Consider the following 21,665-nt stretch of genomic DNA (forward strand, 5'->3'; position numbering starts at 1 on the left):
CTCAGTAGTTCCAGTGCCCTCTGACTTCTGCAGACATACAGGCAGGCAAAACATGAAGCAGGTTTGAGTTTGAGGCCAACCTAGGATATACAGTAGGTTTTAAGTCAGCCGGGATATGGTATGAGATGATGTCCAAAAAACCAAAAGGAAAGACTGAGGGGAGGGTGTGTAGCTCAGTTAGCAGACTGTTTACCAGCTTGATTCCTAGTACTATGTGGTGGTCCATGCCCATAATTCCAGAACTAAGGCAGGAATATTAGTAGTTCAAGGTCATCCTCAGAAAGCTTGAGGCCAGATGGAAAATACATGAGACCTCATCTTAAAAAAAAAAAAAAAAAAACTTGCCGGGCGGTGGTGGCGCACGCCTTTAATCCCAGCACTCGGGAGGCAGAGGCAGGCGGATCTCTGTGAGTTCGAGACCAGCCTGGTCTACAAGAGCTAGTTCCAGGACAGGCTCCAAAGAAACAGAGAAACCCTGTCTCGAAAAACCAAAAAAAAAAACTTTTTTTAAAAGCAGGTGTGGTGGTTCACACCTGTAATCACAGTACTGGGAAGGCTGAGGTAAGAGGATGGAACACCTCTTACCATCATTAGTTTGAGGCTAGCCTGGGATAGAGTGAGTTTCTGGTCAGCCTGTGCTAGCTAGAATGAAGCCACATCTGAAAAAATAAAGGAGCCTGTAAGATGGTTTGGTGGCTTAAGGTTCTTTGACACAACTTGAGTTTGAACCCATGCAAAGGTAGGATAAGTCCAACCCACAAAATGTCCTCTCACCCCCGACACATGACTTGAGGTATGTGCTCTGCCCCCCTACATCATACACATATAAATAATGAGAAATCTGGGTCGTAGCTTAGCAGAGCAGTGCTTGATGGGATTTGAGCTCTAGCACCCCAACACACAGCCCACTTAGTAAACACTCCACCCCGTCCCACCTGCACCAGCTGTTCCTTCAGTTTGTAAATGGGCAGGCTCTCCCTCTGTTCAAGGATTGACATCTGGGTCTTCTTCCCGTAGGAGGCTTTGTTGCCCCCAAAGGCATGCTTCTTCCACTCGGGAATGTCGTTGGGCATCATCCCAATCCCCCGCATGTTGGCAGCGATCTGCCTGCCCTCCGCTGGAAAGGAAAACAAACTGAGTGTTGGCCTCAAGCTACTGCTACATGCCATTTTTCCAAGTGTTGGCTCAGAGCCTTCTAATATACCCCAAAGCTATGCAGCCTTCACCACCTAACTACAATATTCTCAGCTCTCCCAAAGACTTCTTTCCCTTTTTGCCTTCCCTTGACACCTCTGCTTTCTTGGGCTGCACTCTTGAGCTTCATACAGTGTGTGCTGTCTTGGGGTTTTCACCTGCTTTAATGTTTTCAAGATTAACCCCAAAATTTGTAGCTTGAATTGGGAACAAAAGAACGAGCAAGATAAAAAGAATTTGGGGGGGCTCTCTCAAAAATGCAAAACTGTTATGAACTTGATGGCAAAAATACCCATAACATTATACTTCAGTCTCAGGGACAGGAGAGACAGCTCTGTGTGCTCTCCAGAGGACTCGAGCACCCAAGCTGGGTGGCTCACAACCACCTGTAACCAGCACCAGGGGGTCCAGCACCTCTAGCTCTATGGGTACAGACCCACACACAGACACATAACTTAAAATAAAAAATAAATTTTTAAATGTTTATATATATAAATATATATATATGTAAATTTGAGATGGAGCCACATAGTAAGACCCCCCTCTCAAAACATACACATTTATCCGCAAGCGTGAGCATGCGCGCGCATGCACGCACACACATACACACACACACACACACACACACACACACACACACACTCCTCCTTTACTTCACTCTACAAAGCAAATCAGTGAGCTCTGAAAGAGGTCAAAGCAGTCTCACAGTAAAGAGTAAAAGGGAAGGGAGCTTATTCCAAGAGAATGAAGGGTTCTGTGTATATGTGCGCACATGTGCAAGAAGACATCATGTCGCTGTAGGGTACACATGTGTACCAATATGTAAGCATATGTACATATATGTGTCCATGTCTGTGGAACCTAGATCAGGAGTCCTTCAGGTGCCATGACTTTTTTTTTTCTCGAGAAGGGGTCTTTTACTGGTTTGAAACTAGCTAAGTGCACTCTGCTGGTTGGCCAGCAAGTCTGAGTCACCTGTCTCCCCATTGCGGAGATTACAAGCACACACCACCATGTCCAGCAGCATTAACATGGGCTCCAGGGCTCAAACTAGGTCTAAGTACTGACAAGGCAAGCATCTTCCCAGCTCTGGAAGACTTTCTTTTTATTACAAAAAGAAAGAAAGAAAGAAAAAAAACCCAACAGAAGATTTCTACCCTTCAATGCTAATTCATCTATTCTCCCCACCTAAACTGTTGTCTAAGCTAAGCTACAACACAGACCCCTCTTCTGAGCACTCTGATACTCAACTAAGGTGTCCTCTGGCTCCCTGAGACACAGTCCATCACACCCTTCCCCACAAGCCTGATTCTCATCAGTCTCTTATCCCAAAGGGGCCATCACTCACTCCAGCGCTTCCCTAAGAACTTCCCCATCCCCCATATTCCACAGCCACCCTTCTCAAATCTCCTCTTCTGTGACAGCTTCATGTTCAGGTCTTCATTCTCCTCCCGCGATCATAAAGCCTGCTACTCTACCTGAAGCGTCTACTCTTGCTTGCCCTACCCAACTCTTCCTGCAGAGCCCTCTGATGATGTTTTAGAAACCCAACTCATCATGCCATCCTCATGTTTAGAACACTTTTACATTCCATGATGCACTTAGGATTAGCCCAGATACCTAATACCATCTACAAAGCCCTGGTCTGCCTACCCCGTCTCATCCCTCACCACCCAGAACAACAAAATATTCCATCCACACAGACTTCTTCAAGTCTTGTCTACTGCAAAGTATTAACAGGGCTACTACTCCCCTGCCTCCACATATTCTGTAAGACACTATAAAACACTAGGTTCTAGCCAGTCATGGCAGCTCATACCTGCAATTCCAGTACAAAGAAGGCTAAAGCAGGAGGACTGTTGCAAATTTAGGACTAGCCTGAGCTACACAGTAAGTTTAAAGCCAGCCAGAACTACATAATGAAACTGTCTTAAAATAGAGAGATAGCAGTGGTTACGGGTACTGACTGCTATTACACGAGGCCCAAGCTGGATTCCTAGCGCCCATATGGTGGCTCACAATCATCTGTAACTCTAGTCTCGGGTGATCCAAAGCTCTTCTGACTTTCATGGGCACAGGCACACACAAGGTACACAGAGATAGCATTCAGGCACAACACCCATACACATTTTTTTTTTTTTAGACAGGGTTTCTCTGTAGCTTTGGAGCCTGTCCTGGAACTAGCTCTTGTAGACCAGGCTGGTCTCGAACTCACAGAGATCCGCCTGCCTCTGCCTCCCGAGTGCTGGGATTAAAGGCGTGCGCGGTCACCTGTGAATAGGCTCCACTGTAAAAGGGGAACTGGGGCTAAACTTCCACTTTGCATCTGTGGTAGCAACTGTTTTAGACATACACAAAGCGCCAGATTTATTTTTACTCCAGAGCCTTACCATCAGGCAGGGGATCAACCCAGTGTTTGTTGAGTCCCATGGGTATAGAATCCATCTCAGCTTCCCTCTGGGCCTGCTTCAGTTCCCGCCTTTCCTTGGCCAGGGCACTCTGCATCATGGCTGCTTGGGAGAGTGAGCCATCTGGGTTCTGAAACAAAGAGGAAAAGGGAACACGCACTGAGTATCTAGGAAAAGGTGGGTGCTTACCTCGATGTAATGCTGTTCACCTTTAATCCCAGCACTTGGGAGATAGAGATGGGGAGATCTCTGAGTTCAAGGCCAGACTGGTTTACACAGTGAGTTTCAGACCAGCCAAGGCAACATAACTGAGACTCTGTCTGCCTCAAAATACTGAAAAGGGCAGATGACTGCACTACTGTCATGTAAAACGTAAGAAGGAATAAAGTTCACATCAACGTCTCAGGCCACATGAAAGTAATGGATACATCTGTAACACAAATAAAATTAAAAATCAGTGGAAGAGGGGGCTGGAGAGATGGCTCAGTGGTTAAGAGCATTGCCTGCTCTTCCAAAGGTCCTGAGTTCAATTCCCAGCAACCACATGGTGGCTCACAACCATCTGTAATGGGGTCTGGTGCCCTCTTCTGGCCTGCAGGCATACACGCAGACAGAATGTTGTATACATAATAAATAAATAAATCTAAAAAAAAAATCAGTGGAAGAAATTTTAGCTTGAAAATGAGAACCCTTAGAGAGTGAGGGACAATGCTACTTTTAAATGCACAAAGGACAGAAGAAAAGGCGGGAGCAAGGTGTTGTAGAGACAGCTGTGATCCTAGAACTCCAGAGGCCGAGAAGGAGAATTCCTGGGACTTTGAGGCCATCCTTGGCGACATAAGGAATACCACGCTAGCCAGAGTTATGTAGTGAGACCTTGACTCAAAAACAAAACAAAACAAATAAAGGAACACTAGAGAGACATCTCAGGGAGTAAAGCGCAAGTCCCACAAGTGTGAGGACCCGAGTTCAGACCCCAAGCCCACACAAAGCCAGGCATAGCAGGGTACATCTTTGTAATCCTAGCATTTCTACAATGAAATGGAGAGTAGAGACAAGAAAGCCAGCCTGGTGTGCGCAATGGTGAACAAGGGACCCCTCCTCAAACGAGATGGAAAGTGAGGACTGTCACCTCAAGTTGTCATCTAACATGAACTGTGATGGAGCCACATGCCTGTACTCTCACAATGTGCACACACGTAAACACAAGAGTGGGAGTCGGGGGAAAGGAATGGAAAGAAGTTCTGTATAACCCTGAGAACTAAATTCAGACCAGTGTGCGTGTTCCAGTTAGAATTCACAATCGGGTTCTTCACATGCTCCCGCAGAGGTCAGGGAACTCCCCACCACTAACAGTGCAGCAGCTATGTGCACATGAAAGAGCAGCACAGGAAGATTGCGGCAGGGGATTACAGCTGGACGTGGTGGCTCACACCTAGGGGACAGAGGCAGGGAGAGATCTGCGAGATCCAGGCTACAGAGTAAGAGCTTTTCTCAGAGAACAAAGCACCATTATGAGCCTTATATGGACTTGCTGGGCTGGCAGACCTTCAAAAGATAATCTTTTCCACACCAAAATTTCTGAGGATTCTGGTTTGCGTTCTTGCAGTTCTGCCCTCCAGGGTCCCAAAGAAGCAAGCCCTAGTCCTAAACGAAGCAATAATGGCAGAGCAAGCACTTCTCTTTCTCTCTGCTTTCTCTCAAAAAGCAATAATGTATGCAGACAAAGGTGAAACAGGAAAAGCAGCAGAGCTGAACCCCTCTCCATTTACAAGACACAGATCCTGGTTACCAGTAAAACGGCCTGACTCCTGACTATGCTGATACTGTTACTTCAAGAATACAAGGCAGTGGATATTTCCAGGCAAAAGCCCCATTCTTCTTGTTAAGTTGGGAGCGTAGACCCTGGCCCCCAGGCCTGGACTCCAAATCCCAGCCTCTCAGGTCCTGACCCTTCCCTGGGGACAATACCCCTGAGCCCATGCCTTCAGCACCATGTCTTGCTGTTCCCTGGGGATGATGTGTGCCTCATTCAGGATCACTCCCACAGGGTATTAAGTGGGCTCCTAGAGGAGAAACATGTGGTTTTCGGGTCTGCATGGGCTCCCTGCTGTCCTATCTCCCTGCCATGTACTACGCCACCCGAGAGCGTCATTCTTAATAAAGCGATAGGCATTTTGATTTGATTTGATTTGACCTAACTGGATTTCTTGTGCCGGCGGAACTGCCTCTCTCTTATTATTTTTACTTAACACTTCTCACCTTAACAATTTTGATGGGGCTCATATCCATGCTCTGCTTTGTGTGCCCTCTCAGGAACGGAGGCTCCTCCTCAACCAGCTCAATCTCAAGATCTTCATCTAAAAGTCCAACAAAAGGAATTAGCCACAAACAAGACAGAAATGACCAATCATTTTCATTAAAACAATTCCGGACTGGGGAGATGGCTCAGTAGTTAAGAGCACTGGCTGCTCTTCGAGAGAACCTGGTTCAATTCCCAGCAAATACATGGCAGTTCACAACTGCCTGTAACTCCCAAGATCTCACACCCTCACAGAGACACACATGCTGGCAAAACACCAATGAACATTAAAAAACAGCAGCAGCAACAGTAACAACAACAACAAAAAAAAAAAACCAACTGACTGCTCTTCCAGAGGACCTGGGTTCAATTCCCAGCACCCACATGGCACTCACAACACTGAAACTCGTTTCAGGGGATCTGCGTGCTCACCCTCTGCTGCCCCCTGCTGTCCTCCTTAAGCACTGCATTTTTATTCTCAGCAGGTGGCAGGTGGATCTTCAAGGCCAGCCTGGTTTTTTAGCAAGTTCTAGGATAGCCAGAGCTACATAATGGAGACACTCTGCCTCAAAAAATATATAAACATATAATAAAAATTTTAAGACCTTTTAAAAATATTTTTTTAAATGGTACTGGGCTGGGCAGTGGTGGTGCACAGCTTTAATCCCAGCACTTGGGAGGCAGAGGCAGGTGGATTTCAGTGAGTTCGAGGCCAGCCTGGTCTACGGATCAAGTTCCAGGATATCTGGGGCTGTTACAAAGAGAAAACCTGTGTCAAAAAAAAAGGTACTGGATCCCAAAAAAAGTACAAGAACCCAGCAGGTCCACTGGTTATCTAAACACGTGCCTCTCTATCCAGGCGAGTGGCGAGCTGCAGGGAACAGACAGCACCGCCTTGGGTAAACTATAAAGAGCCCACTCTACAGAGTGACACAGCCCTCGCCCAGCTAATTCAAGCAGCAGACTACCTTCCTCATCATCCACCTTAGGGAGAATGCCGGTCTCCTCATCGAAGTCTGGGAACTCTTCTTTGGAGAGCACGTTGGCAGCAATCATCTAGGGAAGGACAGAAGGCAGCGCTTGTAACTAAGCCTAGGAGCAAGGCTCTTTCTCAGGGTTAGCTCAGAGGCCTCACACAGGGAAACAAACTACTTCTCCTGGAACCCAGCATGTCAGAGTCAAGAATGAGGCACACATCCATCCCCAGGGAACAGCAAGACACAGTGCTGAAGGCACGGGCCCAGGGATATTGTCCCCAGGAAGGGTTGCCAGGCCTTTCCTTATTGCCACAAGCACCCAGCACACATTGGTCATCTGGCACGTAGCCCCACAGTTACTCGTTTAACCCTCTTCTGCCATACTGGACAATGAGGTCCCTAAGGGCAGCAACTATGAAATACTGTCTTTGCAGCCCTAGTGCCACACAGGTCTTGACACAGCCTCATTCTAATGCTCGCTGCAGAAAAAGGAAAATAACAATGAAGTCATAATTACGACTACCACAGAAGAGCACTGTTTGAACTCTGCTCACTTTCCACCACCACCACTGGCCCTGGTGGACAATCAGGGGCACTAAGGCTCACTAGGTGCAATAACTCAGCTCACACAACTACTAAGTGGACAGAAGCCACCACGGGCTGCCGTGTCTAGGCCCACACTCCTAACCACCATGCTACATGCTGAGTGCCTCTGAGCCCCAACCTGTTTGATCTCCCACTTCTCTGGGTCAGAGATCCGGGTGAGCCGCTTGCGCTCCAGTGAGTCATCTTCTACTTCAGGAGCACTGACGAGCGAGAGGTGGGTGGGTCTGTCAGGGTTCCGCATTGACGTCTCTTCATTGGTCTCCCCGACAAGATTTCGACGTCGATTTGGGTTTAGATCCTCTCCTGTTTCTTGATCCACATCCTAGAGCCAATAACAAAGGTGCTGTTCACACACTGTCTTCCGACACACCCCAGGCCAGCAGCTGTGGAAACAGCCAGAACACATCACCTACCTTCATGCTCAGGCTGGTCTTGGTCCCAGTGAAGGACAGTACTTTGACCTTCACCCTCTGGCCTTTGCTCACAACATCAGCCACATTGGCCACCCGGCCTTCCCGTCGGAGCTCAGAGATGTGCACGAGGCCTTCCCACCGCTTCCTGAGAGAAAGTCAGACAGTTCTGGAATATGCCTAAACAAACCTGTCCCCTAACTTCAACTTGTTGTGTGTTATTTTGATGGTGTTCTGATAAATAAAGCTTGTCAGAGGGCAGAGCTAGCCACTAGCTAACCATAGAGGTTTGGAGGACTAGAGAGAGAGGACACAGGATATAGGAAAGTGGGGCTGAGAGAGGATCTCGGCCTTTTTGGACAAGGAACAAGAGGCAGGAAGCAGCTGGTGGCTGGTCCTCTGACTCTCTGATCTTTCAGGTTCTTAACCCGATATTTGACTCCCGATTTTTAATTGATTAGGATTAATTAGATTAGCACTTCATCTACTCCTACTGGAACTGCACAAAAGTCTTCACAGACCTGAAACCTTTGCACTAGGAGGCAAGGCAGGAGACCATGAGTTACAGTTCAGCCTGGGACGCACAGTAAGCCTGAGGCTGCGTCCACTGTCTAGAATCATGAGACTCTGTCTTAAAAAGATAAAGGAGATGACCCAGCTGGTGAAGGACTTACAGCACAGGCATGAGGATCCGAGTCTGGATCCCCAGCATCCACATAAAAAAGCCATTACAACCCTCCCAAAGAAAAGATATTGCCTGAGGGGGAAGGGAGAGATCAATTCTCAACTGTCACAACCAGCAAAGGGCAGATCTCCTGACGGCAGAGGAAGGGATAAATGGCTCTGGGATATTTCAAAATCAAAAAAGAATCTAAGGCTAAGAATGTGGCAGGGAACTTGTCTAATATACTCAAGGCCTTAAACTTGAAGCACAGCACCACAAAACAAACAAGAGCAAACCCAAAGTCAACAGAAAGGCTGGACACTGTGGCGCAGACCTTTAATCCCAGCAACTGGGAGGTAGAGATAAGTGGATCTCTGTGAGCCTACGGCCACCCTGGTCTATATAGAGATAAGTGGATCTCTGTGAGCCTATGGCCACCCTGGTCTATATAGAGAATTCTAGGACAGCCAGGATAGCCAGACTCCATCTCAAAAATAAAATATAAATTTTTTAAAAGTAAAACTTTCTAAGAATGCTAGTATACCTGAATGACTAAAGTCTAACCGCGCATAGCTTCTCAGAATATGAACACACATACGCTACCTTAGCAGTAAAAGACATTTTGCCATCACTGAAAGAGTACCAACCATTACCTTAGGCCCTCCAGCTGCACAAAGCAGCCAAACTGCATGATGCTGGTCACTTTGCCATTGTAAATGTCCCCAATGGCAGGCTCTTCAGGGGGAGGACGGTCCACATGCTTATCCCGCCATCTGTCCATATTCCTCTCCCCATACTTTTCCCGATCCTTCCGATCTTTGAAGGGACTCTGGCTTCTGCTCCTGGACCGGTATCTAGACTTCCCCTTAGTCCTCTCCCGGGTCCTGGAGTGTGACCGAGAGCGGGACCGGTGTCTCCGCTTATGGTCTCTATCTCTATCTCGCTCTCTGTCTCGGTCTCTGTCTCGCTCTCGGTCCTTGTCTCGATCCCTGTCCCGGTCTCTGTCTCTGTCACGGTCTCGGCTCCGACTCCTCTTCTTCTTCTTTGTCCTGTCCCTAATAAATCAACAAGAACCTGTCTGAAAAATAAATCAACCCAGTTTCACCTCTGCACCCATAAGCACCCAGCATAGCGCCACAGTGTGTAAGTTAGGCACCCTCTAACTGCTGACCTGGACAGGCATTTCAACAACTACCACATCCCCACAGGTCAATCATGACTCAGATCACAGACAGTGTTGGCCTCCTTTAGCTCCGGTTTCTAACTTCATTGCATGGAGCAATGAAAACCCAATCTAGTGCATAGCCAGTTGAGAATCTACACACTTGCCCCAGGGTTTGCTTAACAGGTCCATGAAATTCAACTGTCATAGCCTACTAAATATGCAAATGAACAGGATGAGGATACAAGGGACAAACTTGTGCTCAGTGTCTCTTTGTTTCTCTTGGCCTGCTGCACTGGGCATTAAAGCTTCCAGCTCTTTCAAGACATCCACAGCGACTTTCACATCTTCCTCATCCAGCATGGTCTGCAAGGTCAGAAATCAGCAAAGTAATGAGAAGAAGAAACACTCTGCACACTGTCACATCACTAGCCTGCAATGTGGGTCGGGGATCAAACTCGGGTTGTCAAGCACGGTGGCAAGCACCTTTACCCGCTGAGCCATCTCTCCAGTTCGACACCAAAACTTTTCAAAAGCAGCATTCTTTCTACATTCCCTGTTTAACTACTTTCCATAGTTCTTACTACTATCCACTGTGACACAGACTATTAGCCCTCTGTGATGACAATATCCTGGACTCAGCCAATTGCATAAATACAGGTTTCCTTGACTCTCTAGGCAATACGGCCTAGCAACTATTGACATAGTGCTTACATTATACTGGGTAGTCTAGAAATGACATGGAGATTGTAAGGGGTGCATGGATGCTGTATGTCCTTTTGTCTGAGGAACTTGAGCATCAGTTCTTGGTTCCTGGGGTTACGAGCCAGCCCCCTTTAGAGTACAATGACACCCACTGTTTACTGCCCATCTCTCTTTCCCTAGGCAGGCTACTCACATGCTAATTTCCTACTCTCCCCAAACAGCATATAATCTGCAAAAAGGCAGAGAATCTTATCTGTTCTCTTTACTGTTGCTGACTTGGTACTTAGAGTAGTGCATGGCACACAGCAGGTATGATGAACCAGCCTGCCTCCATCTTGGGCTTGAAAACCTTCTTATAGTAAAGACAAACTAGGTCCATTCCTGTTTATGATTAAATCTCTGTTTCTTAAGGACTGGGCTATGTCCCACTTATAACTATATATGGCTCTGCACTGCCTGTTCCAGGAATGGCAATCATGTCTTTGTTCTGATCATCTTGCAGTTGTGCCTTTGTTTCAGGAGGTAGCTGTAACTGTTACGACTACTTTGTTATGGTCTGCTTCTGTAACCAAACCTATTTGCCTGCCAAATTCCCCCATTTGGAAACCCCTACCCCCAAACTACAAAAACCTATCTTATCCATGTCCAATGCTGACCTCTTCAATCTTGACTTAGGGAGAAGCAGCCCGTGTACACCAATAAAAAAGCTTGCTTTAATTAATCTGGTGATTATGTGGGTCAGTGGTTTTTCTCCTCAAATCTCTGAGATTAATAGGTACTCAGGAAATTCTAAAATTTATTTATTCATTTTTATTTTTTTGGAAACAGTCTCTCTCCATAGCCGTGGCTGTCCTGGAACTTGATATGTAAACCAGGCTGGCCTTGGACTCACAGAGATCCTTGTCTACCTCCCAAATGCTAGAATTAAAGGGATTCACCAGCACACCTGGCCTAAAAGAAAAATATTACAAATGAAAACATTTCAAAAATTACATCTTTTGACATGCAATAGAGAAAAATTTTCTAATTTTTACACCGGGCACCTTTGTCAGAATCTTAAGTCTTTTCATATCCTGCACCACTGCTTCCCCGAGTCCCCAAGCTCACGGCCCCTAACTATCATTCTCTGGGCCCTTTCATGGTCTTACCCGGAAAAACATACACAGACAAAGTTAAAATTCATACAGTCGCTAAGGAGATGAAAAGGAACAGAACACACACTAGGGCAGACATTCCCCAAATAGCATCCATACCCGCACTGAAGGGTTGTCTGGCTGGCAAAGGACAGGGAAGAGTTCCTTCAGCTTTTCCTTCTCAGTTTTGGGTTTAACAACTGGATCTTAGTTCATTAAGGAGCATGAAAATGTTAAAAAAGAGATTTTAAAAAAAAAGAGAGAGACATATTTAATAGTATTACTGGCTAATAAAACAACTTCAACATTAAAATTATATCAAATGAAAAACAAATAGCATTTTGCTACATAGTAATCACAAAATTACTAGAAACTATTTAATTCTCTGAATCCAAAGACTGAAAACCTCTACTGAAACCCATCAAGGAGGGGAGGAGCAAGTCAGTTCTCATTTGAATGTCTCAGAATCTAACTAGACCATTCCCTTGCTTAGCAACATAGAAGGGCAAAGTGCAATTTACAGGGTAGTCACCATCCAGACCCTTTGAGGCTCAGCTCGGCTGGGAGCCCTGCTTACCTTTGCTAGTAGAAGGCTTTGCCGGAGGCCGCATGGTTTGGATGAGACGCAACAGGTTGCTAATAAGAGAATCCTTTGAAGAAAAGAAGCACAAGACAGAGACATCATCCTCTGGATCAGTGGTGAAGTGTACAGGGGAAGGCAAAGGATGTGCTGCAGGCATGGGTGCTTATGCACTTGAACTGAGCGGACTACAGCAAGACAGCACGGAAGGCCACCCTGGGACAGCATGAAGCCAGAGTTTTAGACCAGTGGTTCTCAACCTAGGGGTCACAACCCCTTTGGGGACAAATGGCGCTTTCACAGAGGTCAGCTAAGACCATAAAAAAAAAAAACACAGGTATCTACACTGCAATTCATAGCAGTAGCACAATTATAGTTTTGAAGCAGCAACAGAATCATTTTATGGCTGGGGTCCCCACAACATGAGGAGCTGTATTAAAGGGTCGCAGCGGCAGGAAGACTGAGAACCATTGGCTTAGATCACACCCAGAGACCATTTGATTTCCCATCTTTTAAAACTGCCTCCGACACCTCTCATTCCTGACTTCCTGAGCACAGAACAAGAGCGTAAACATCCGCAGAGACTTCATGATGGAAATCATACTGCATCCTAGGAAAGCCACACTGGAAACCCGGCTCCCTCGCCAGCACGGCACATTACACAAAGACAGCTTGTTTAACTGGTATGTACAAATTGTCCCCTTCCTACCTGAAATCCTTTAGTCCTACCAAACTTTAAATTCAGTAGCAACACCAAAACAAAAAGAAAAAAAAAAGAGTCTTCATATATACATACTGTGAATTCTGCTCCATTTTTGACCAGAGAAGACTTAAAAGTATCAAAGGTGGTATTTTTCTCGGCAAGACTAATCACGAACTCAGCTGTAAATAAGAAAAATTTTAAAGGAATTAAAAATGGGGACTCCATCTAGAGATTGTTAAAAACTAATCAGGTTAGTCGGGTGGTGGTAGTGCACGCCTTTAATCCCAGCACTCTGGAGGCAGAGGCAAATGGATCTCTTGTGAATTCGAGGCCAGCCGGGTCTACAAGAGCTAGTTTCAAGACAGGCTCCAAAGCTACAGAGAAATCCTGTCTCGAAAAACAAAAACAAAAACAAAACAAAACAAAACAAAAAACTAACCAGGTTACCCAAAAGCCTTAAAAAACTATAATCTACTTAGTGCAAAAGAAAAAAAATCAATTTTTTAAAAAATAATTTGTTTTATGTGTATGGGTGTTGCAGTTTGAAAGAAAATGGCCCCCAAATAGGAGGCACTATTAGGAGGTGCGGCCTTGTTGGAGTTGTGGTCTTGTTGGAGGACGTATCACTGTGGAGGTGGGCTTTGAGGTCTCATATAAGCTCAAGATAACACCCAGTGTCTCAATTCACTTCCTCTTGCCTGGACAAGACATAGAACTCTCAGTTCCCTCTCCAGCACCATGTCTGCCTGCACACTACCATGTCCCACCATGACGTTAATGGACTGAATCTCTGAACTGCAAGCCACCCAATTCAATGTTTTTAAAGAGTTGCTGTGGTCACAGTGTCTCTTCACAGCGATGAAAACCCTAACACAGGTGTTTTGCCTGCATGTATACCACAATCGCGCCTGGTGCCTGCAGAAGCCAGAGACGGTGCTGATCCTCTGTGACTGGAGTTACAAAGGGCTGTGAGCCACCACATGGGTGTGGGTGCCGGAATCTAACTAGGGTCCTTTGGAAGAGTAGCCCCTGACATTAGCCACTGAGCCATTTCTCCAGTCCCAAGAAACTACTTTTATTTAGTTTTTGAAGCTCAAGAAAAAAATTATTAGTGTTTGAGAGCAAACAACAGGACAAGCAGGCTGCAATTCCTGGTAGCTGCTAGGAGAAGGAGATGAAATCCATGCACTTTAGTTCAAGCATCGGGGTCAGAGAAACAGTAGAGAAACCAGAGCTGGGGATCTCTGCTAGTAGCTGAAAATAAGCTAAGGAGAAGAAACAGCAAAAACATGTTTGCTACCAGGCCAGAATGTGAGTTCAGAGAGTTCCCATTCAAGGTTCTTCTGTCCCAAGACAAAGGATTGCATCAGGGAAATACATCAAAATAAAGACAGTAAATTACAGGAAAATCAGGGCTGCAGGGATGGCCCAGCAGTTAGACGGAGCCCTTATGAAAATGAGAGGGTGCGCTCTTCCAAAGGACCTTGGTTTGATTCCCAGAACCCATATAACAGCTCACAACAATTTGAAACTCCAGTTTCAAGGCATCCATAGCCTCTGTGGGCTCCATGCACGCAGTTGACACACAGACATACATTCAGACAAAACACTCATGCACATAAAACAAAATGAAATGAAATACTTGGGGCTGGAGAGAAGGCTCACAGGTTAATAGCACCGACTGCTCTTCCAGAGGACTTAGGTTCTATTCCCAGTACCCACAAGCTGGCCCACAGCTGTCTGTAATTCCAGTCCCAGGGGATCTGAAACATTCTTCTGGCCTCTGCAGGCCCCAGGCACCCATGTGATGCACAGACACACATGCAGACAAAACACCCAAACACATAAAGGAAAAAAAAAATTTAAGAATAAACAACAGGTGACACCCTTTACTCATCTTTCTACCACTCATGTCTAAATCTTCGTCCATTCACAACCATTTTCTCCTGTAACAAATGAAGCAACCCTGCACCTATCAAATGGAATTGCTCCCCACATGCTCCTGACTCACAAGCACACCCTCTCTTAATTTCTGTTTGGGTTCCCTAGTCATAGTTTGCCCCTAAACAATGACAAGTGTTTGACAGACAAGAATATGTGAATCGTCAAGAACACAGCTGAAAGCCCAAACGCTGACCGCTGCCTCAGGGTAGCCAAGACCAAACAAGATAATGCAGATGGAGAGCTACCCAAAATATCTCGTGAGCTTCTAGAAAATATCAGCCATAACCGCCACCATCATCTTTGCGGGGGCTGCAGCAGCTATTGTTAAAGCCGTATAACCACCCAGAGCTGAAAAACAATGGTAGCCCCAGCCTTCACTGGCAGCTCTGAGAAACGGTTTCTAAAAGTTCGGTCTGGAGGGCTCTCAGGCAGAGGCCACCGCCGCGGGTTCCCGGAGCCCAAGGTCCCGATGACAAACACACACTAGGCCCGTCAACCACTTTTCTCTTGCCTCCCTCGACCCCAAACTCAAAGGCCAGAGAGAGCTCCCTCAGCTCACCCAGATCCTTGTCGTTGATGCCCAAGTGATTGTCCAGCTCCGTGCAAACTTTCGACACCAAAGACAGGTACTCGAGTTTAGCGAGCTCTTCCGCGGGGCCGGGCTCCGAGCCCATCAGGACCCCGGCAGTAGCCACGGCCACAGCCATGGCTACAACTTCCCTTCTGTCTCTTTCCGGTCGGCCAGAACGTGAAGCAAGAGTTTCCACTTCCGGGTCGGCGCACGTCTCTTTTGTTTACTGTGATTTGAAGAACGTTGAGCGCCACAGTACGAATCAGAGAGATCAGACCGGAAGTCCTCATAGAAGGGCCACACACGCTGAGTTACGCCGGACGTTGCATGGCGCCCTCTACCGGGCGAGAGGACTTTCTTCTTAACGTTCACGCTCCGCGCGCTTCCGCACTGCGTCAGCAGAGGGCGATCGCGGCCTGTGCAAGGGGTCCCTCGAAGACGCGCGCCAGGACAGCCTGCGCCAGCGCATAAGAATCTTCGTGGGAACTACGGAACAGGTGGAAATTCAGCAAAACTGACGTGCATAGTCCCGAGGATCGTCCCAGTTTGTGACTTCTTGTCCTTGTCAAGCCATCTCAAGTGACTCTTGCCGGGCGGTGGTGGCGCACGCCTTTAATCCCAGCACTTGGGAGGCAGAGGCAGGCAGTTCTGTGTGAGTTCGAGGCCAGCCTGGTTACGAGAGCTAGTTCCAGGACAGGCTCCAAAAGCTACAGAGAAACCCAGTCTCGGAAAACCTAAATAATAAATAAATAAACAAATAAATAAAATAAAATAGCCAAGTGACTTTTACACCAGCAGACGACGAATTCTGGTTTCTCTTCTGTAAACTGGGATGATACGGTCTAAATGACTTAGGTAAAGACTAAATGAAATGGCTATGCAAAGAGGCAAAGTGGCCTGCCCACTATGAATGGTAGTTGCTAGAATACCCCAAAGCCAAGACAGTGTCCCGGTAAGGCTGGGCTCAGCACTCCTGTTGCCGTTACCCTCAGTCCTCTTGGAACCCGGTCCGAGATCATAAATTCAGGCGTTCCGACTCTTACCTTTCCCAGGATTACCCATATCCTGACACTCAGCGTGAGGAGTAAGAAAACTCCTCCCCCAAAGTGAACAGCCCTCCCATCAGTCAAAAGAGAGAAACGAGTCCCCTCTGCTACTTTCAGCTCTGCCTCCAGTGCCTCAATGATAAAGAATTACAGCAAGCTGGGCATGGCGGGGCTCTTCCTTTAATCCCAGCTCTTGAGAAGCAAAAGCAGGCCAGTCTCTGAGTTGGAGGCCAGCCAGAGCTACACAGTGAGACAGGCAGGGGAATACCAGAGTAGGGGTTCTTCTGCCTCTAACAGCTACATGCTTCCAGATTCCCAAGGACTTAGTCCTATGCCATCTGAGTTCCTGATGCCCTTCCCTTTTCTTCCTCCTTTTCCCCATGAATAGATTGGGAAAGCAAGCCCTTGATGGTCTGCTAACCTGGTAGCATGGAGTTGAGATTTCAGGAGCTTATTCCACTTGACCCTCCCTTTCCTGCACCTAAAACTTCATATTTCTATCTAACTGTGCTTTTAACATTTAACAGGAAGAGGGGGAGATAGAGAGCAGGGGTAGGTTGGTTGGTTTGGTTGGTTTTTCAAGATTGGGTTTCTCTGTGTAACCTTGGCTGTCTTGGAACTCACTCTGTAGACCAGACTAGCCTCTGCCTCCTGAGTACTGAGAATAAAGATGTACACCACCACAGTTGGGCAGGAAGCTGGGTTTTGTTGTTGTTGTTTATTTGTTTGTTGTTTGTTTGTTTGTTTTTCGAGACAGGGTTTCTCTGTAGCTTTGGAGTCTGTCCTGGAACTAGCTCTTGTAGACCAGGCTGGCCTTAAACTCACAGAGATCTGCCTGCCTCTGCCTCCGGAGTGCTGGGATTAAAGGCACCACCACCGCCCAGCTCAGGAAGCTGTTTTAAAAGCTCTGTCAGAAAAGACTCTAAACTGGGCATGTTGGCACATGTCTTTAATCCCAGCACTTGAGAGGAAGAAACTTTGAGGCCAGCCTGGTCTACATAGTGAGTTCCAGGACAGCCTGGGCTAAGAGAAAAGACACTGTCTACCAGGTGTGGTACATGCCTGACAAATCCCAGCTTTACAAGAGACAGGGCAGCCTTAGCTTCATGGTGAGTTTGAAGTAGCCTGTGTCACATAGGAAGAAAGACCCTATTAACAAACAAAAAAGCTATAGAATCATAAGATGTAGTCGTAGTAAATACTGTGTGAGCTTTTAGAATTGTCCGGGAACTTTTGCATGTGTGTCTCAAAAGTAAATATGAACAGAAAGATGTATTTCATTTTATTTTGAGGACTAGGGTTGTAACTCAGTTGGTAGAGTGCTTGCTTAGCATTGAACCTTGGGTTCAATCCCTAACATTGTCTAAAAAAAGGTGGAGCTGGAGAGATGGCTCGGTGGTTGAGAATGCTGACTATTCTTCCAGAGACTTGGATTCAATTCCCAGCACCTACATGGCAGCTAACAACTGTGAATGTAAGACCTTTGAGGGACAAGTAGCCAGGCCCCACCCGCAGACTACTCTAATGGCCATTTTCCAGCCCCTCGAGAGGCAGGCAGCCAAGCTCCATCCTACAGGGGGAAAAAAAGAGAGTCCCAGATCAGGCCACGAGATCCCACCAATCCCTGATCCTGAAGTTCCACCAATCCCTGAGCTTGCCCGAAATTAGGCCATAAAATCCCACCAATCCCAGGCCACCTTGAAAGCTCTCCCCCTCCACAAGAAACCCCATGTAAAGCCTCCCTCCAGCTCAGTTCTCTGCTGCCTCTCTCCCAGGCAGAGGCAGCCACGCTCCTGTGTTTTTCCCAACAAATCTCTTGTGTGAGGCTTGTTGTGTGGTCTGGCTTTTATGGTATTCTTTGGCTCCCAACTGCCAGGACACCTTCCCCCTCAGAGCTGTAACACTTATAGCATATAGAACAAACCATGCATGTGTTCTTGGAATCCAGGTCCCAACTCCCTATAAGATACACGGAACCAAATTCAGTGCAAAAGTGAACAACAGCCTGGAAAAGATGGCTCAGCAGAGAGAACTGACAACAAGGTCTGTGCCCTCTGACCTCCACTCACCCCCCCAACACACCCCAATAAGGAAATAAGTAAGTTTTCTTAACAAGTGAATGTAGGCCTGGCAGGACTGTTCTGCAGGTAACAGTGTTCGCAGCACAAGCCCGAGCAGCTGAGCACCGTTCCTGGAACCCATGGTTGAAGAGAACGGTTAACCCTTGAGAGTTTTCCTCTTGATGCCATGTGTGCTCTTTGGCACACAGACACCTGCACTCACATGTCGTCATCAGCATTATAAGCATGCATTTATTATGCACATAGTGTTCTGCCTGCGTGTGTGCCTGTATGCGAGAAGAGGGTACCAGATCTCATTATAGATGGTTGGGAGGGGCTGGGGAGATGGCCCAGTGGTTAAGAGCACTGGCTGTTCTTTCAGAGGACCTGAGTTCAATTCCCAGCATCCACATGGCAGCTCACAATTGTCTGTAACTCTAGTTCCAGGGAATCTGGCACCCTCACACAGACATGCATGCAGGCAAAACACCAATGCACATAAAATAAATAAGTCTTTTTAAAAAAAAGTAGACAGTTGTGAGTCACCATGTGGTTGCTGGGAATTGAACTCAGGGCCTCTGGAAGAGCAGCCAGCGCTCTTAGCCTCTGAGCCTCTAGCCCCTATCAATGTTTTTTAAAAAGTGAATATAGGGCTGGAGAAATGGCTCAGAGGTTAAGAGCACTCACTGCTCTTGTAGGCTATGGGTTCAATTCCCAGTACCTACAGCAGGTGGCTCACAACCATCTATGATGAGATCTGGTGCCCTTTTCTGGCCTGCAGGCAGAACACTGTATTCATAATAAATAAATCTTTTAAAAAATAAAAAGTGAATATAGCCAAGCGGTGGTGGCGCACACCTGTGATCCCAGCACTCGGGCGGCAGAGGCAGGCAGATCTCTGTGAGTTCGAGGACAGTCTGGTCTACAGAGTGAGTTCCAGGACAGGCTCCCAGGCTACACAGAGAAACCCTGTCTTGAAAAGAAAAGGGGGTACAATATAGCTGATCATAATGTCGTACAGCTGAAATCCTAGCATGTGGAAGGCGTTACTTTGCCTGCCCTCCCTTTCTTCCTCTCTCCTTTCTTCCCTCTCTCCCTCCCTTGATGATAAAGTCTAGAAAGCTTGAGGCCCTCAAGTGGAGATCCCTAGCACTAAAAACTAAAGCAAACAGCCTATATGTAGTCACTACTTATTCATCACTTGAGTGGAATAGGAAATTATCACCAGCCGGCAAGACAGAGGAGTAGGTGAAAGTACTTGTGGCCGAGCCTGACAACTGGAGTTTGTTCCCCGGCCACACGATGGTGAGGAGAACTGACTGCTGCCAGCTGTCCTCTGACCTTCACACGCCGTGGCATTTACAAGCCCACACCCATACACATACAATAGTAAGTATAGTAAACAATTATCCCTGGGGCTGGAGAGATGGCTCAGTGGTTAAGAGCATTCACTGCTCCTGTAGGGGATGGGTTCAATTCCCAGTACCTACAGCAGGTGGCTCACAAATGTCTGTAACTCCAATTTCAGGGGAACTGTGTTGTAGAATGTTATTTTAACAGGCAAAGATGTGTTACATTTGTTTATGTTGCAGAATGTTATTTTAACTGTAAAGGTTTGTTGGTTTTGCTTAGGCTGCATTTGTTTAATTATGTAAAGATATGTTGAATTTGTTTCACCTTTGCCTAAGGCACCTTATTGGTCTAATAAAAAACTGCCACTGTCAAACTGGAAGAGCTGAGCCCAGACAGGTAGATCTCTGTGAGTTCGAGCCAGTTGGTCTACAGAGCGAGTTCCAGGACAGGCTCCAAAGCTACAGAGAAACCCAGTCTTGAAAAACCAAAATAAATAAATTAATTAATTAATTAAAAAAAAATAAAGAAAGCTGGGCGGTGCTAGCATACACCTTTAACCCCAGCACTCGGGAAGCAGAGGCGGGAGGATCTCTGTGTGTTCGAGACCAGCCTGGTCTACAAGAGCTAGTTCCAAGACAGGCTCCAAAGCTACAGAGAACCCTGTCTCGAAAAACCAAAAATAATAAGTAAATAAATAATTAAAAATAAAAAACCTGAACCGTCGATGGTTAGGCAGGAAAGGGATAGGAGGGGCTGCCAGGCAGACAGAATAAGTAGGAAGAGAAATTTAGGTTCCAGAGAAGGAGGAACCAGAGAAGAAGGAGGAGAAAATCATGCCCAGGGAAAGAAGCCAGGCAGCCCCTAGCCAGCCAGACACAAGAAGCAGTGAAAGTAAGATATTCAGAAGGAAGAAAGGTAAAAAGCCCCGAGGCAAAAGGTAGATAAAGAGAAACAGGTTAATTTAAGTTAAAAGAGGTAGCCAGAAATGGGCCTAAGCTAGGCTGAGCATTCAAAACTAATAATAGGCCTCTGTCTCATGATTTGGGAGCTGGTGGCCCTAAAAAACCTGGTACAGATATGAAACCCCTTTCTGGTCTCCATGGACACCTGCATGCATACTGTGTGCATGAACTCATGAAGACACACACACTTACACAGACTAAAAACGAAATTAAAACATGATTTCCTATCATTCTCCTCAAAACGATCTTAGTATTGCTTTGCTTTTCTACCCTCAACCACGTCCTCCCTCCTTCCCTGGACCTGAACCCAGAGCCTTCTGCTTATGAACTGCGGCACCAAGCTGCACCTCCAGCCTCAAGCTGCACCCCCAGCCTCAAGCTGCACCTCCAGCCTCACGCTTTTTCTTTTTTTTCTTTCTTTTTTCTTTTTTTTTTTTGTTTCACAATGTTAGAATTTATTGCATATTAAATCTACAGGATACAGTGGTTTTGTTGATAGCAATTTATGAAGCAGCCTTGCTTTCCTTGATAAACACAGAGGTTCTTTTAAGCGTATGTACTTGTGGCGGGAGTGGGTGGATGGTGTGGCATTTGTGTGCCACGCAGCATATATGGTGACTAGTGGACAACTTGCAGGAGTCTGTTCTGCCTTCCCAGTGTGGCCTCACTTTTTTTTTTTTGTTTTTTTTGTTTTTTTTTTTTTTTTTGTTGAACTGATATATGTGTTCAACCCTAACCCCAATTCTCAGATTACTGCTGCTTTGTCCCAGATGCTGACCTCTGGATAAGAATTTCGGGGTTGGAAGATGAGAAGCATAGAAAAAAAAGTACTGAACCCAGTGAGAGCAAGGAGATAAAACCTAAGCCTGTGTAGCCAGAAAGCGG

The 21,665-nt window shown here is 46.5% G+C and overlaps 1 protein-coding gene across 1 annotated transcript in view; it reads right to left on the reverse strand.

The window, feature by feature from the left end:
• Dhx8 (DEAH-box helicase 8) overlaps positions 1-15,519 on the reverse strand; it is a 32,340-nt gene extending 16,821 nt beyond the window's left edge. The window contains exons 1-12 of the mRNA XM_038327304.2: positions 15,348-15,519; positions 12,938-13,023; positions 12,139-12,211; positions 11,682-11,767; positions 9,980-10,089; positions 9,215-9,616; positions 7,901-8,045; positions 7,606-7,809; positions 6,873-6,960; positions 5,865-5,962; positions 3,585-3,732; positions 936-1,117 (exon numbers count right to left, since the gene is read on the reverse strand). Coding sequence (XP_038183232.1) covers positions 936-1,117; positions 3,585-3,732; positions 5,865-5,962; positions 6,873-6,960; positions 7,606-7,809; positions 7,901-8,045; positions 9,215-9,616; positions 9,980-10,089; positions 11,682-11,767; positions 12,139-12,211; positions 12,938-13,023; positions 15,348-15,495 — 1,770 coding nt within the window. The 5' untranslated portion in view covers positions 15,496-15,519. The remainder of the gene's footprint in view (positions 1-935; positions 1,118-3,584; positions 3,733-5,864; positions 5,963-6,872; positions 6,961-7,605; positions 7,810-7,900; positions 8,046-9,214; positions 9,617-9,979; positions 10,090-11,681; positions 11,768-12,138; positions 12,212-12,937; positions 13,024-15,347) is intronic.
• Positions 15,520-21,665: the final 6,146 nt, after the last annotated feature.

The sequence above is a fragment of the Arvicola amphibius genome, chromosome 4, assembly GCF_903992535.2.
Source record: "Arvicola amphibius chromosome 4, mArvAmp1.2, whole genome shotgun sequence".
In the NCBI taxonomy this organism is placed as follows: Eukaryota; Metazoa; Chordata; class Mammalia; order Rodentia; family Cricetidae; genus Arvicola; species Arvicola amphibius.